Source organism: Alosa pseudoharengus, unplaced genomic scaffold (assembly GCF_046254945.1).
Source record: "Alosa pseudoharengus isolate Yale_2024_CS ecotype anadromous, Long Island Sound unplaced genomic scaffold, YU_APseudo_1.1 YU_APseudo_1.1_scf_6, whole genome shotgun sequence".
Taxonomy (NCBI): domain Eukaryota; kingdom Metazoa; phylum Chordata; class Actinopteri; order Clupeiformes; family Clupeidae; genus Alosa; species Alosa pseudoharengus.
Window position 1 is genome coordinate 41279219 of NW_027468848.1, and position 14481 is coordinate 41293699.

The window sequence follows — 14481 nt, forward strand, 5'->3', positions numbered from 1 at the left end:
CACCATGATTTAGGCTTCCTATGTGAGTTAAAGCAAGAAAAGAGACTATTCAGTCTGTTGGCATGTGAGAAGACAATGAGCTTAAATGTGCTCTAAGCGATGTTACACAGTTTTCTTTTTTCAAGTACTTTGCTCAGGAAAGGTAGGTTTGATATAATAGGCCTGTGATTACTCAGGTAGGTTTGATATAATAGGCCTGTGATTACTCAGGATAATATGGTTTGACTTTTTAAACGTGCATTAAGCAATGTAACACGGTTTCTAAGCTAAAACATTTTTTGTCACATACTGTACAGCAAACATCACCTCACCATCCACTAACTGCCTGTGCCCTGAATACACTGTAAACAAAAAAAAGCGGTCTCTGACAGCCTAGGCTCCAAAAACGGCAACAAAAACAATTTGGTCCAGCCTGGACCATAAAAAAATAACAAACCGTTCCAGCCAATCACTGAAGAGATGCATGTTTAAGAGAGTTTCAATTGCACGGGAGGGAGGGGGAGGGAGCGAGCTAGCTCTCTGTTTTGTTTGAACGTCAACAGAAATTACGTTACCCAGCATTGCTTAGAACACCTTTTTCAAAGTCAAAGTCTGCTTTATTGTCAATTTCTTCACATGTCAAGACATACAAAGAGATCAAAATAGTTTTCTCAGGATTCTCACTATCCCACGGTGGAGACAAGACATCATTTTACCAATTAAGTCCACAGACAAACATAACATTCAAGTAAACAATAAAAAGTAAATAAGAAGGCACATACAATGAATAAATAAGAGCAGCAAAATTGGGTTGAAATTGTGCAATTGTGCATAGACAGTCAATATAGTAGTGCAAAGTCAGGCCAATAAATGGCTGAGGTAGTTCTGTTTGACCTAAGCAAGTGGTAGTAAGCAAGTGGCATAGTGGTGCAAGTTATGTAAGAGCAGCAGAAGTGTGTTGTGTTTTCAGGACAACAACAACAAGTTGCAAAGTGTGCAAGTGTACAAGTGGAGTAGTACAAGTGGAGTAGTGCAAGGCAGCCATTGTGGGTCCAAAAGTCCAGGATGTTATGTAGCTGAGGGTGGAGGGGGGAGAGAGTTCAGCATCCTAACAGCCTGGTGTATGAAGCTGTTGGTGAGTCTGGTGGTGCGGGAGCGCAGGCTTCTGTACCTCTTCCCAGAGGGCAGTGGATCAAACAAATTGTGAGCGGGGTGACTTGCATCACCCACAGGTGAGGTGAGGTGGGTGGTGTAAATGTCTTTCAGGGAGGGGAGTGAAGCACCAATAATCCTTCCAGCTGTGTTCACTATGCGCTGCAGGGCTTTTCTGTTGTATTCAGTGCAGCTTCCGCCCCACACAGCGATACAGCTGGAGAGGATGCTCTCAATGGTGCCTCGGTAGAATGTGGTCATGATGGCTGGTGGAGCACTTGCTCGCCTGAGTTTCCGCACGAAGTAGAGGCGGCGCTGAGCTTTCTTCGCCAGTGATGCAGTGTTGGTGGTCCAGAAGAGGTCTTCACTGATGTGCACCCCCAGGAATTTGGTGCTGCTCACTCTCTCCACCACAGCACCATCGATGGTCAGTGGCAGGTGTTTGGTGTGACCTCTCCGGAAGTCAAAAACAATCTCCTTGGTCTTGCTGACGTTCAGCAGGAGGTTGTTGTCCCTGCACCACGTGGTCAGAAGGTCGACCTCCAACCTGTATTGAGTCTCGTCGCCCTTGGTGATGAGACCCACCAGAGTTGTGTCGTCAGCAAATTTCACTATGTGATTGTTGCTGTAGGTTGCAGTGCAGTCATGAGTCAGCAGGGTGAAGAGCAGCGGACTGAGCACGCAGCCTTGGGGGGCCCCCGTGCTCAGTGTGATGCTGGTTGAGATATTGTTGCCAACACGTACTACTTGAGGCCTCTGACAGAGGAAGTCCAGTAGCCAGTTGCAGAGGTAGGTACTGAGTCCCTGTTTGTCAAGTTTGCAGATGAGTTGTTGTGGTATTATGGTGTTGAATGCAGAACTGAAGTCTATAAACAGCTTCAACAACAGGGGGGGAGAATGAATTTGATGTGTGACATGACAAGCCGCTCAAAGCACTTCATGATGATGGGTGTCAGTGCCACGGGGCGGTAGTCATTGAAGCAGGATGGAGCAGTTTTCTTCGGCACAGGTATGATGGTGGCAGCTTTGAAACATGATGGGACGATGGCTTGCTTCAGGGAAGTGTTAAATATGTCTGTGAAGACATCCTTAAGCTCCTCAGTGCAGTCCTTCAGCGCACGACCTGGGATGTTGTCTGGGCCTGTTGCCTTACGGGTGTTGATAGCAGCAAGTGTCCTCTTCACGCTGTCGGCAGAGAGGCACAGGGGCTGCTCGTGTGGAGGGGGAGGGGTCTTCTGTGAGCAAGTGCTGTTTTGTGCTTCAAAGCGAGCAAAGATGCGGTTCAGATTGTTGAGCAGAGGGATGTTGCTCTCACAGCTCTGTGGCGCGGGCTTGTAGTCCGTGAGGGCCTGAATGCCCTGCCATAGGCTTTGTGCGTTCCTGCTGTCTTTGAAGTGGGTGGTTATCTTGTGAGTGTATTCCTTTTTTGCTTCCTTGATGCCACGGGACAGGTTGGCTCTCGCTGTTCTCATGCCAGCTTCATCCCCAGCTCTGTAGGCTTTGTCTCTGGCCCTCAGCAGCCTGAGGACATCCCGTCAGCCATGGCTTCCAGTTAGCCCGAGTGATGATGTCTTTTGTGTGGGTCACATCATCGATACACTTGGTGATGTAAGAGATTACAGTGTCTGTATACTCCTCTATGTCTGTCTGGTTGTTGTAAGTGGCTGCCTGCTTAAACATTTCCCAGTCTGTTGTGTCAAAGCAGTCTTGAAGAGCATCGGAGGCTCCCTCAGGCCACACTTTTACCTGCTTACGAACCGGTTTGTTTGCTTTTACTCTTTGTCTGTATGCGGGCATTAGCATAACAATGATATGGTCAGAAAGTCCAATGTGGGGGGGGGGGGTGGCTTTGTATGCTCCTTTGTGTGTAGTGTATACCAGGTCCAGGATGTTGTCTCCTCTTGTTGGAAAATCAACATGCTGGTGTAGCTTTGGAAGAACAGTTTTAAGATCTGCATGGTTAAAATCTCCAGCGAAGATGGTGAAACCGTCTGGGTGTGCCGTCTGTTGTTCACTGACAGCCTGGTACAGTTCACTAAGAGCCGTGTTACTATCGATGTTATTGTTGGTAGGCGGGATGTATACTGCGACTAGCAGAATCGCAGTAATTTCCCTTGGCAGGTAAAAAGGACGGCACTTTATGATCATAAACTCCGCCAGTGGTGAGCAGTGTTTGCATACTACTACAGTGTCCTGGCACCATTCGTCACTGATGTAAACACAGATTCCTCCTCCTCGTGATTTTCCTCCCTTTACAATGGCCCGGTCTGCTCGATAGCATGCTAGCTGCTCCAGTTGTACAGCAGAGTCCGGAATGTTGTCATTTAACCAAGTCTCAGTGAAGACGAGCACACAGCAGTTACTCACTGTACGGTTCGTTGATCTCAGCAGTCGTATGTAGTCCATTTTGTTGTCCAGTGATCGTACATTTGCCAGGAGAATGGATGGTATGGCTGGGCGAGTTGGGCTGGCCGCTAGCCTGGCCCGGATGCCTCCGCGCTTGCCCCTCTTCTGCTTCCTCGCACACCGCTTCCGACGCTTTCTTTCCGGGGGAGGAGTAGCAGGCGAGTCCGGTGTTGTTGCAGGCCGGAGTAGTCCGAGTTCCTTTAGCGTCTCTGTTGCAAATCAGAACGCTGCACAAGTTGCTTTACAGAGCAACTTGCACTTTGGAATGCGTTTTAGATCACCAAAATACTTGCTTTACAGAGCAACTTGCACTTTGGAATGCATTTTAGATCACCAAAATAAGGCCCTATGCTATTTTGGTGATCTAAAACGCATGGTCACTAGCGAATAGCTTAAAGGAGACATATTATACCTCTTTTTAAACAAGTTAGAATAGGTCTATGGGCCATACAAAACATGTTCATAAAGTTTTTTGCACAAAATCAATCTCACATAAAGAGATCTCTGCAGCCTAATTCTTGCCAGCTTCAGTCCCTTTCAGAATGAGCCGTTTTAGGGCTCCGTCACTTTTATGCAAATAAGCTATTGCTGGCCACGCCCCACCTGTCAGATGTTTACACTGCTCGTTTTCTTCACGTGAAAACCTCCACCGCTCGGGTGAAAATGACGGATTACAGAGGCGCACTCCAGCCCAACATGTTCGACCCAGAGTCTGACCCAGATCAAGATGAAGAGGAGCCACCTGCAGAAACACCTCCACGAATGCTGCAAGCAGTTGCTGAATGGTTTGTTAACTTTTTAAATCAATGTATTTATCCTCCATCTGTGCTACGTGTCATTAGGCTTGGCTATTAGCCTTGACCCTTTTCAGCCTGTTACGAAGTATAAAGACATAAAGCCAGTCTTTTTACAATATTTAACATTTGCTTGCATTTAAAAACTTCACTAGATTCACAGCACTTGATTAGCTTATATTTTTCATTATAATGTTACTAACTTATTTACAAATGAGCTAGCGAGTATGCCATATTACTCACTCATTTACGAATAATGCTAGCGACTGTGCTAGCATAGCACTCACCTTACCTTACCATTATAGATCACACGACGTCTGCAGCAGCTGGAGGAGATTCCTCAATGCATAATTGATCATCCATGTTTATACCCGGTGTGCCTGAATGTTTATTCTCTTCAGAACGCACTGAACATCTACAGAGCTGACCATGGGGCCTTACGGCTCCGGGGAATAGAGCAGTACGTGTTATTTATTAGGCTACTTATTCGTTTTTCCCAGTGTTCATGAGAAGTGACAGGCTACCGTTTTTATCAGCAAAAGCAGATGTTAGTCTATGTTCATAGGTCACTAATGGCCTTACACACCAACACATGCCCCAATTGTTGTTGTCTTTCTTTTTATGTATGGCTATTGTCTGCAAATTCAGCAGGTATCAAACATACACACATAAGACATTACAAAATATATTTATTACAGAAAACAGAAATAAAACATATTTCCTTGAAATATGACAATTGCACTTTGCATTTTTGACAGAACTGACAGATTATGTAACCTGCTAACTAATGCAATGTTTTTTTTAGTCGTTACAGGTATCTTGCCTACAGGAGCTTTGTCAGTTGGTGTTGGGGTTTCCTTGGACGCAGAATAAGGGTCGTCAATCTGTCATGTGTGGTCCTGCGTGTTCGTCGGGAGTTTCCTGACAGCCAAGGACAATACGTGGGCTTCAAACTGCCTCCCCTGGATTGAAGCGAGAAATGTAGTTGGCGATCACCTCCTCCTTCTCTGGGTGCTCAAACTCTGAGGACAGGTCCGGAGGAATGCTTATTTTCAGGAGTTCCTCCCTGTATGCTTCTGGGTCCATAAAGACCTCGCCCATGATGAAGCCCATCAAGTGTTCCACATACCCTGTGCAATATTTCACAAACACTTCTGTAACTATGTACATAGTTTGTAAAGTATTTCATTGTACATTTATTTATTGTTTTGTTCATTGTAAAGCCACTATAGTGCAATAGCATACATAATGAACAGATCTTTTATTGTTGATAAATAAAAAATTATGTAACTTACGGAATGTTGTCTCAGTTTTGATGGGTTTCACCCTGCACTCTCCCTTCCTGTACTTTGGGAAATGCATCCTGTAGAGAGGGTCCCCAGAGGATGAGGTGGCCTGGTCTCGTGCAGCATTCTCATTGTAATGCAGAGCAGCCAGGTAGAGTCTTGCGCAGTAAAGAGAAAACCAAACATGAAAATAATGATGAGGTCTGGTGGTGGGGGCTAAGCTTAGCAATGTCCTTGAGGACTCTTTTGGCACTCAGCACCTTCTCCAGCTGGTAGAACGCTGGAGTTCCTACAACAGACAAAAAACGTTGTTTTATCACAAAACCATGATATGCCAACAGTTGCAATGGGCCAATATAACCAAATTAGTTGAGTCCATATGACTGACTTCCAATACACTAGTTCTGATTGTCAACTATAAAGGACTTGTACAATGTGTTTGAAGTGATTTCCTATACATAACAAAAGATACCTGTTGTCAGCCATTTGTTCTTGTCGCGGGTTTTGCGAACTGGATGCAGACAGGCTGGGAAATTGGAGTCCTCGTGGGTGTGGACGTCCCGGACATGGTTGAGGATGGAGGTCCATTTTGCCACCCTCTCTGGTCCTGACGCAGATGTTGCCGCAGTCCAGTAAATGTGATTTCTTATGGCCCGCATCCACTTCTTCAGCTTCTGGCAGTCTTTTATTTTTTATTTTGCTGATCTTCTCCAGCTGTTTTGAAAGTCCTGGAATTCAAAAAACATTTTCACTTTTGATCCTCAACTCTTTCAGATCATAACTATAACATGCCGCAGGTCTAATATCTAATTGTCAGATAGAAAGATTGAAGTAGTTGAAAGGCAGCTTTTTCTATAATTCTAGAAAGAAAATGCTATTTCGCAATTATTCAGGCCAGTGTTTTCACGTTTTGTCTTTTTTAGGAGGGGGTGGACTATTGCATGTTTAAACACCTTTTTCCATGTGCCAGACGTCATAGTACTGGTTGATGCCAGCTTCCCTCAGGAACTTTTGTATCTGCGGGTGTCGGTCTGTCACTATACAGTCAAGGGTCACCTTGCGCCCGTTCAACAATGCAAGGCTTCTCTTCAGGCCCTCCTTCTCCATGTGGTAGCTACCGCCTACCTCGTTGCTCTATGAAAACAAATCAGATGCATGTGTCTATACGTAGCAGTATAATTCATTCCCACTCACCTGGACCAACTGAACATCAATCACGGTGTTGGTTTTCAGGTCCATCACGGTGTAGCTACCAAATTTCGCGGAGTGGCCTTTGAAAACATTTACATAGTAATATAGTTTATATAGTAAAAAGTAACCTAAGGCACGTCATTACATAGTAATTGTTGTGCTTCACATATTCAAATACCTGGAGAGTCAGCCCTCATGTCGCCACCAATTATGGCATTTTCCCTACTAAGGCGGAGCAGCATGTCATCCTGAGAGGCCTTCCATTTGGTGACAATGGCAGGTTCAATATAGGTGTGCGCATGCCGACGAAAGGTGTCGTAAAGGAACACTTGTAGGTGCATAGCCCTAAAGACCTAATAGTAAACAGAGATTGGAAAGAAAAGGGTTGTTGAAAACATTCATGTAATTGCACCTAAAGCTGGCACTACCTCTGTATTATTTATCATTTCATGCTTTATTCAACAACTATGAGCAAATTCACTTACCCTCTGCCACAGAGAGCTGAACATTGCCAGCTGGTGTGTTGTTGAGTAGGGGTTGGCTGTCCCAGGTTCGGCGGTACTCACAATGGGGGCACTGCTGCACCACGGAGATGAATGTCCCGAGCCGTCTCGTTTGAATGGTGCACGGATGCTTGCACACAGGACACACCTTGAACAGCTCCATGATGCAGGTCTCGTAAACTATATATTTACTCACTTCATGGATTGGAGTAGATGGCATATCTCTGGAAATGAATAAATAAAGAAATAAAACGCAACAAGTGATGGTACATAACACATGAAAACTCACACATGATGACATCTGAGTTACTCACGAAATATCAGAGTCAGCCGGATCAGATATAACAGAGTCAGCCGGATCATAAGTGGCATCCAGCCCTTCAGAAGCCACCATTGAAGGGCTGCCCTCAAGATCTAGTTCTCCCTCCTCCTCCACCTCCTCCAGACGAGGTCTCTTTATAGGTGTTAACGTTAAAAAAGGCGGCGGGGCAGTGAGGGGAACAGTGGACGTGCCAACACCACAGTCTTTGCTGGACACAGTAGCCTGGATACCTTGAACAGATATGTTTTATTGGGTACAAACAAATGACAATAAGTTACTGAGGTAACAGCTAGAGGCTTAACCTTATCAGAAACATTTGTGAGAGATCATACTTTGTACCTTCACTTCTGAAGTAAGGCTGAAGAGTCCGCAGAGAGAGCTGTGTACCAACAGTACGTTTCAGAATCTCTGGGTGATCTGTTTGACAACCAATTTCTCTTGTTGCCGGAAACTGTGAAGTGCAAGCCTGTAGGAGGAAAGAGAAGAGGGATGAGAGCAGAGAGATGAGTAACATTTTGATACATTTCATGGGTACAGTACAACAATTTATGCTCAAATTCTGACAAAAAGCTTGCATTCTTGAGGTCTTGAAATTCATCTTATCAGAATTTCATCTTATCAGAGCATACACTCATCAGTCATATTGTTTCACCATGAGTACCAATTGTGACAAACCCTTGTACATGAATTCTAGAGTACAGGAAATGCACGTTTACTTTGAGCTAAAAACTGAGCCTACAACTTCTTGCACTATGTCCATGGGCGGATTATGAACTTTCGGGCCCCTGGGCCCAGATGTATTAAGGGCCCCCCACTAATTGTCGTCTATGTGCGAGGGGGGGTTTGGGGGTCCTCCCCCAGAATTTTTTTAATTTGTTTGATGTGCATCACATCCTACATCCTGATTTGTTGATATTGAGGCAATGATTCCATGCAAAGGCTTGGGCTTCAGGGCCCCCTGACCCCTTGGGCCCCTGGGCCTGGGCCCAGTAGGCCCGTGCAGTAATCCATCCCTGACTATGTCGGTAATATATCTCTCTTTATTTACAACAGCAAACATTAGCCTAGACTAAGAGCTTTTACTGGCCACCTTCATTGTAGATAACATAACCATATCTAGCTCATCATCAGTAAGGACAAAACGACTACAAGTTGTGACAAACCCTGCATCTTAACTGAAATAGAGCTACAGGGGAAATGTGCAAACACTGAATAACGTTATAAAGTGAGGCTACAATCGCTAACATTAGCTTATACTAAGGGCTTTTAGCTGTCGGTGGCCTCCATTGTGAATAACATGACAATATTTAATGGAGGTCTAGCTTTTAGACAACATTTTAACAATCATTACTTTCAGATATTATTGACTGGGATTGTCAAATATGACTCGATCGGCTGTGTGCTGCATTTGCAATTTGGAATGGAGGAAATGCTCACTCCAAGCAGATGCAGGGCTAAAGTTAGCCGTAATGTTTGCGTTAGCTTGTGCTAAATGGCAAAACACGAACAGCCTAACGTTAGTTCATGCTTAACTGCGATAGAAACACAAAAGTCATTATTTGAAAGTACTTACATGTCTCTCATCTTGTGACTTGCCACGAACAGTAGGTACAGATCCCTCTGTCAAACGAAGTTTGATGGCTAATCCTGCAGTGTACTGTCCTAAGTTTTCAAAGCAGTCTGCCTTGAAGTGGTTCGCACACACCACAAGATTTTTGCCGACTGTTGCTGGAACATGGCCATCGAAAATGAAGTGGAGCCACTCGGTTCTTCTGTCGTCTTTGGCTGGGAGAAAGTGCAAGTATTTGTGTTGTTCTGTGCAGCCAACAACACAACACTTCATGTGTGACTTGCTCTTGCTTGTAGTCATTGCACTTGGTGTCCGTGCTCGTTAAACCAGCAAACTAATGTCGGATCTTCAACTAATTGGGTGGGTGGAGCTATATGGGGGTTGAGAGGTGAGGGGTGGCGCCAGGGTGGTTCTATGCAAATTCCCTTATTTTGACGTCAGGTTAAGGGAGCCAGAAAATGGCTCATAGAAGCCTATGATTCCTGACACCAAAATCGTTCAACCGACAGTAGAGACCCAAATGGAGGTACAAAAGGATGCAAAAAGTGAAATTTGCATAATATGTCCCCTTTAAACAAATTTCGGGGTTTGTCCAGTCCACATTGGGGGTGGTTTTGTTATCTAACGTTGGGTGCCTGGCGCAAGAAGACGGCTTTTATGTTTCTTAAGCTAAACAACTTGCATATTAAGCTAAAAAACCTGCATAGTGTGCCTTAATGAGTCATGGGTGTGTTTTGGGCGTAATAACCAATGAGAATGATGTCATTCCCTTTAACAGCAAGCAGCAAAACTTGAAACAGCGCATTGGTATTTTGATAGTCAGCGGCGCATTTGAAGGAATCTGCTTGCACGCAAGACCGTATGGAACAGGTATTCCACTAAACCATATAGGCTGCACACATCTGCACTCGTCTATTAATTGAAAGCAAAGTGAAACTAACTTCACCGTGGTGTCATAGTCAATGACAAAACAGTTATACACAGTTAATTACTTTCACTATTGACTGACAAGGGGTTACCATCGAAAACATAGCCTGAAAAAAGCAACACTTACCCCAATACTGTTCGAATGACTGAATAAAAAACATAAGGACATTTATCCTGCAGAGGAGTTGCTGCTTACATCTCGTGACAATGCGTCTTCAGCTTTGCTTCAGATGCGCATTTCACTATAGACCAGCCTTTTCTTGGTCAGTGATGTAATGCTTTGCGTCAGGATAATAATACGCTTTGCACTGCACTTTTGATTGCCAAGATAGGGCCCATAGTGTAGATGAAATAACTAGATCTTCTAAGAATAACTTAGAACCCCCCCCCCCACCACCACACACACACACTTAACACCATTACACCATACATACCCCGCCCATACACACACCATTTCATCACCCCCACCCCACCCAAACACACAACATACCCCCACACAGGTATAACCCCCTCCCCCACACACCCCATTAGCCCCCCCCCTACCATTTCATTACAACCCCCCACACACACACATACACACACACCATTTCATCATCCACATAGCCAATTTTGTTAAAAACAAACAAAATGTCTGCTAAATTGATAGAAATACTTTAACTTTAGGCCTACTCATTAAAATTAATAGAGCCCATTCTATTGTAACCTAAAGCCTAACAAAATGACAAGATGCTTTTTTCCCTAAACAGTATATGTTTCCATTAGGAAACATCATAAGTCAGCATATGTAAACTTCCACAGCTATGCAGACGATACCCAATTATATATCTCTGTGGAGCCTATAAACCCAGATGGCCTTTGCTCCCTTCTCACATGCTTAGCCTCTATTAAAGAAGCCCTATGCAACAACTTTAGCAAAAATTACCTTAATTATGCAGGTTGAGAGTCGTTCTCATGGTTCTACAACACTTTCTGGGTTGTTTGGTGGGTGCTTCGTCTCCCCCTATTGCTTCTCCGTGGAAAAAAAGTAATATGCAACTTTCTGAACCCGGTCCGGGTAAATCCGGATGTGACTAAGCAGAAGTATCCAATCGCGCCTCGAAAATGTAGTCCGATTGTAGTTTCTAAGAAGACTGCAAAACGGACGCTGACTTGGCTTTGTTGCTGTTGAAATTGTAAGTAGCCTACCCTTGGGTGAACGCCGTTTTTGTAATGTGGTTTGATAGTCTCTTGAACAATGTGTTTGCTCGACCGTTTTATTGTGAGCCCTGTATGTGTTTAGCTTGGATTCTTGAAGGCTAGCTCGCTAGCTAGTGGGGGTTTAGCGTAGCAGTCACTTGCTACCGAAGCTGCAGGAGGAGCTATGTCGTGAAAAATGCGAGCCCAAATCCGTTGAAAACCCAGAAACAGCGAAGGAATAACCAGACCTGAGCAACAATAAAGCTAAATGACGATAAAACAGATACTTTTGGTTGGACCAAAATCAACATGAGACACCGTTCTTAGTAACCTTGGGAACCTGGCACACCAAGTCAAATCAAAAGTTCAAGCCTAGGTATCATCTTTGATACAGAGTTAAAGTGTAAGATGAGTGTAAAATGACCCATAGCCCTGTTGTATAAGCTCACCACATGCAGCCCATCGGAAAAAGAATGAGACATTTGGGACAACATAGGCCAGGCAGCTTAAAGCAGACCCAAGGCTGATGTGTTAGCTGAACTGCACTCGCTTAGCCTGACGAGCCAGACCCACATCAAAATGTAGGGTCTGGGAACTCACCATTTACAGTGCTCAATCTGAGGGGCGGGATAAATAATTGTCTTTCAAATTTTCCTCTACATGCTATAGGATAGCGCTACAACTCATGAGTCCCATGCGTTTTAGTTGATCAAACTTTTGCCAACTTAAAAAAAGCTTAACTTGAGTCGCGATTCAAAGGCCACAGTTTGCCAGCAGCAGCATCTATCTTCATTGTTTTCAAGTAGCAGGGAATTCACACGGAACCGTTGCCGACTCTATACGCGTATATATGTGATTGGCCTGATCGAAGTTTAATTTTTCCAGCTTGCAAGCCAACTTGCTAGACTACCCTGGCTGCAAATTCCATTTGCTGCCGCTAGGGTGGGTCTAGATTTCTAGGCTAGCACTCGCTCCCTATTTCCTATAGAATATTTTTAATATTATTTATTTATTTATCTTTTACAGCTTTTAATATCCTATCAACCAAAGGACCTTTAGATCTTCCAATGCTAATCTTTTAATTATGCCTAAAATGTAAACCCAATTTCCTTGCAGTAATATGCCACATTCTGACCAACTTGTGTTAGATCCAACATTTCTCTTTTACAATCCCTTCTTGACATGTCTAAAGTCTAAAGTTGTTTGTGCCAATTTTATGTCGCCCTTTAGACAACTTAAAAGCATTAGATCTGTCTTTTCTGTTTCATCATTCCCTTAGATCAGTGGTCCCCAAACTTTTTCTTCCGAGGGCCAGCTCACTATGCCTGGCTCTAAGAGAGGGCCAGAGACTTGGAGTATATCAGTAACCTTAAATAGCTTAGTGCTGTGAACAACAACAGTCTACCTTAATAATAAATAATAATAATAATACATTTTATTTAAAGAATGCCTTTCAGGACACCCAAGGTCGCTTTACAGATAAAACAAATAGAAGGGAAATATATATATATATATATATATATATATCAAAAAAGGAGAAAAATATATATAGTCCATTTAGCCATATCACAGTCCATAGGATAGTCTGAAGAGATACGTTTTCAGTTCCTTTTTAAACTGGGCAGTGGATTCACACTGCCTGATGTTGTTTGGAAGTGAGTTCCATAGCTTTGGGGCTGTGTGGGAGAACGCTCTCTCTCCCACGGTGCTGAGGTTCATCTTGGGCACCTTGAGCAGACCAGCTGATGAGGATCGCAGTGAGCGGGAAGGGGTGTAGCTCTCTAAGAGGTCGGTTATATAATTGGGAGCAAGGTTATGCAGGGCCTTATATGTCAACAGTAAGATATTAAACAACCTTAGTTGAATAGAAAAATTGAGATAGTCCTACCGCACACTGTTTTGACGTTTCACTTGATTTTATTCAGAGCGAACAACGCGTTTCGCATATAGCGTCCTCAGGTTCGCTCAGGTATACCTGAGCGAACCTGAGGACGCTATATGCGAAACGCGTTGTTCGCTCTGAATAAAATCAAGTGAAACGTCAAAACAGTGTGCGGTAGGACTATCTCAATTTTTCTAATTAAGTATGTTCCTGCAATCTACCTGCACCTAACCAGGCTGTGCGTGGATCTTGGTATTATTTGGAACCTTAGTTGAATATTCCATTACATTTAATCAGGCTACTGCAATTTAATACCATTGTTAGCTGTGTTTATATTGCCATCATGCCATGTAAAATGTAGCTCAAATGAAATAATACTAATAAAAAAGACTTTAGCATTCCCAAGCAGGGAGTCCTAAAAGTATATTTTATCTAAAATGTGTGAACTCTGAACTCTGTGTCTTTGCATACACAGCTCAAGTTGTGAACAAGCAATATCCTACAAATAATTTAATAATCAAACTATGAGAGTTTTATGAAGTGCTGGCAAAAACATCTGAAATTCTACCACCATTCTAACTTTCACTTACCTGATGAGAACTTTGTGAAGTGTGAATTTGGATGAACATTTAAACGAGTGAATAAAAAATAGAAATAATTATCCCAGGAAGTCCCAGAAATATGACTTGAATAGAAGTTAGTTAGTTATTAACAATTAATTGATACACTTTTAGAATACTTTGAGCACTGATGCAGCTCAGCATAGGCCTCTTTACATTGTTTGCAGGTAAGCCTATTTCATTCCGTTTTCAATGGTAAACGCGAAACAGCGGCAAAACAACCACCCGTGGACAAAAACAGTATAACACGTGTACTGTTAGGACTCGCCATAGAGAATGAATGGGGGAAATTACGGAGGTTATAGTTTGGCGATGTCATACTCTTGTGCGGGCCAGATGCTATATACCACAGATATGTTTTGGGGGGCCACCCAAAATGAGGTGGCGGGCCGTAGTTTGGGGACCACTGCCTTAGATTCTAAGACTTAGAACATTAAAAAGTAAAAAAGTAAAGTAACTTCAGGAGCTTGAATTGTCAGGTGTGACAAATGCTACAAGATTACAATTTGAAAATGATACAGATAAGATACTGAGGGAGAACATTAGGACATGGACCCCATATGACCATGCATGACCTTTGACCCCATGACCTTGAGTACCTAATAGCTGATGTACATTCTCACAACAGGACAGTATTAAAACCACTTAATGGATATGACATGAGGATTTATGC

At 43.5% G+C, this 14481-nt stretch overlaps 1 protein-coding gene across 2 annotated transcripts; it reads right to left on the reverse strand.

Moving 5' to 3' along the window:
* Window positions 1–4810: 4810 nt before the first annotated feature.
* On the reverse strand, window positions 4811–10475 carry LOC143105675 (uncharacterized). 2 transcript variants are annotated; one of them, XM_076269742.1, is made up of 10 exons: window positions 7973–10475; window positions 7626–7855; window positions 7294–7535; window positions 6987–7161; window positions 6812–6888; window positions 6571–6751; window positions 6090–6345; window positions 5878–5906; window positions 5627–5775; window positions 4811–5461 (listed from the first exon to the last, which is right to left on the reverse strand). In XM_076269742.1, exons 3-9 carry the CDS (start codon window positions 7315–7317, stop codon window positions 5654–5656), a joined length of 864 nt encoding a protein of 287 aa, XP_076125857.1. In that variant the 5' UTR covers window positions 7318–7535; window positions 7626–7855; window positions 7973–10475; the 3' UTR covers window positions 4811–5461; window positions 5627–5653. The 2 variants fall into 2 exon arrangements, with proteins under 2 accessions (XP_076125857.1, XP_076125856.1); XM_076269741.1 differs by having other exon boundaries at window positions 7626–7863.
* Window positions 10476–14481: the final 4006 nt, after the last annotated feature.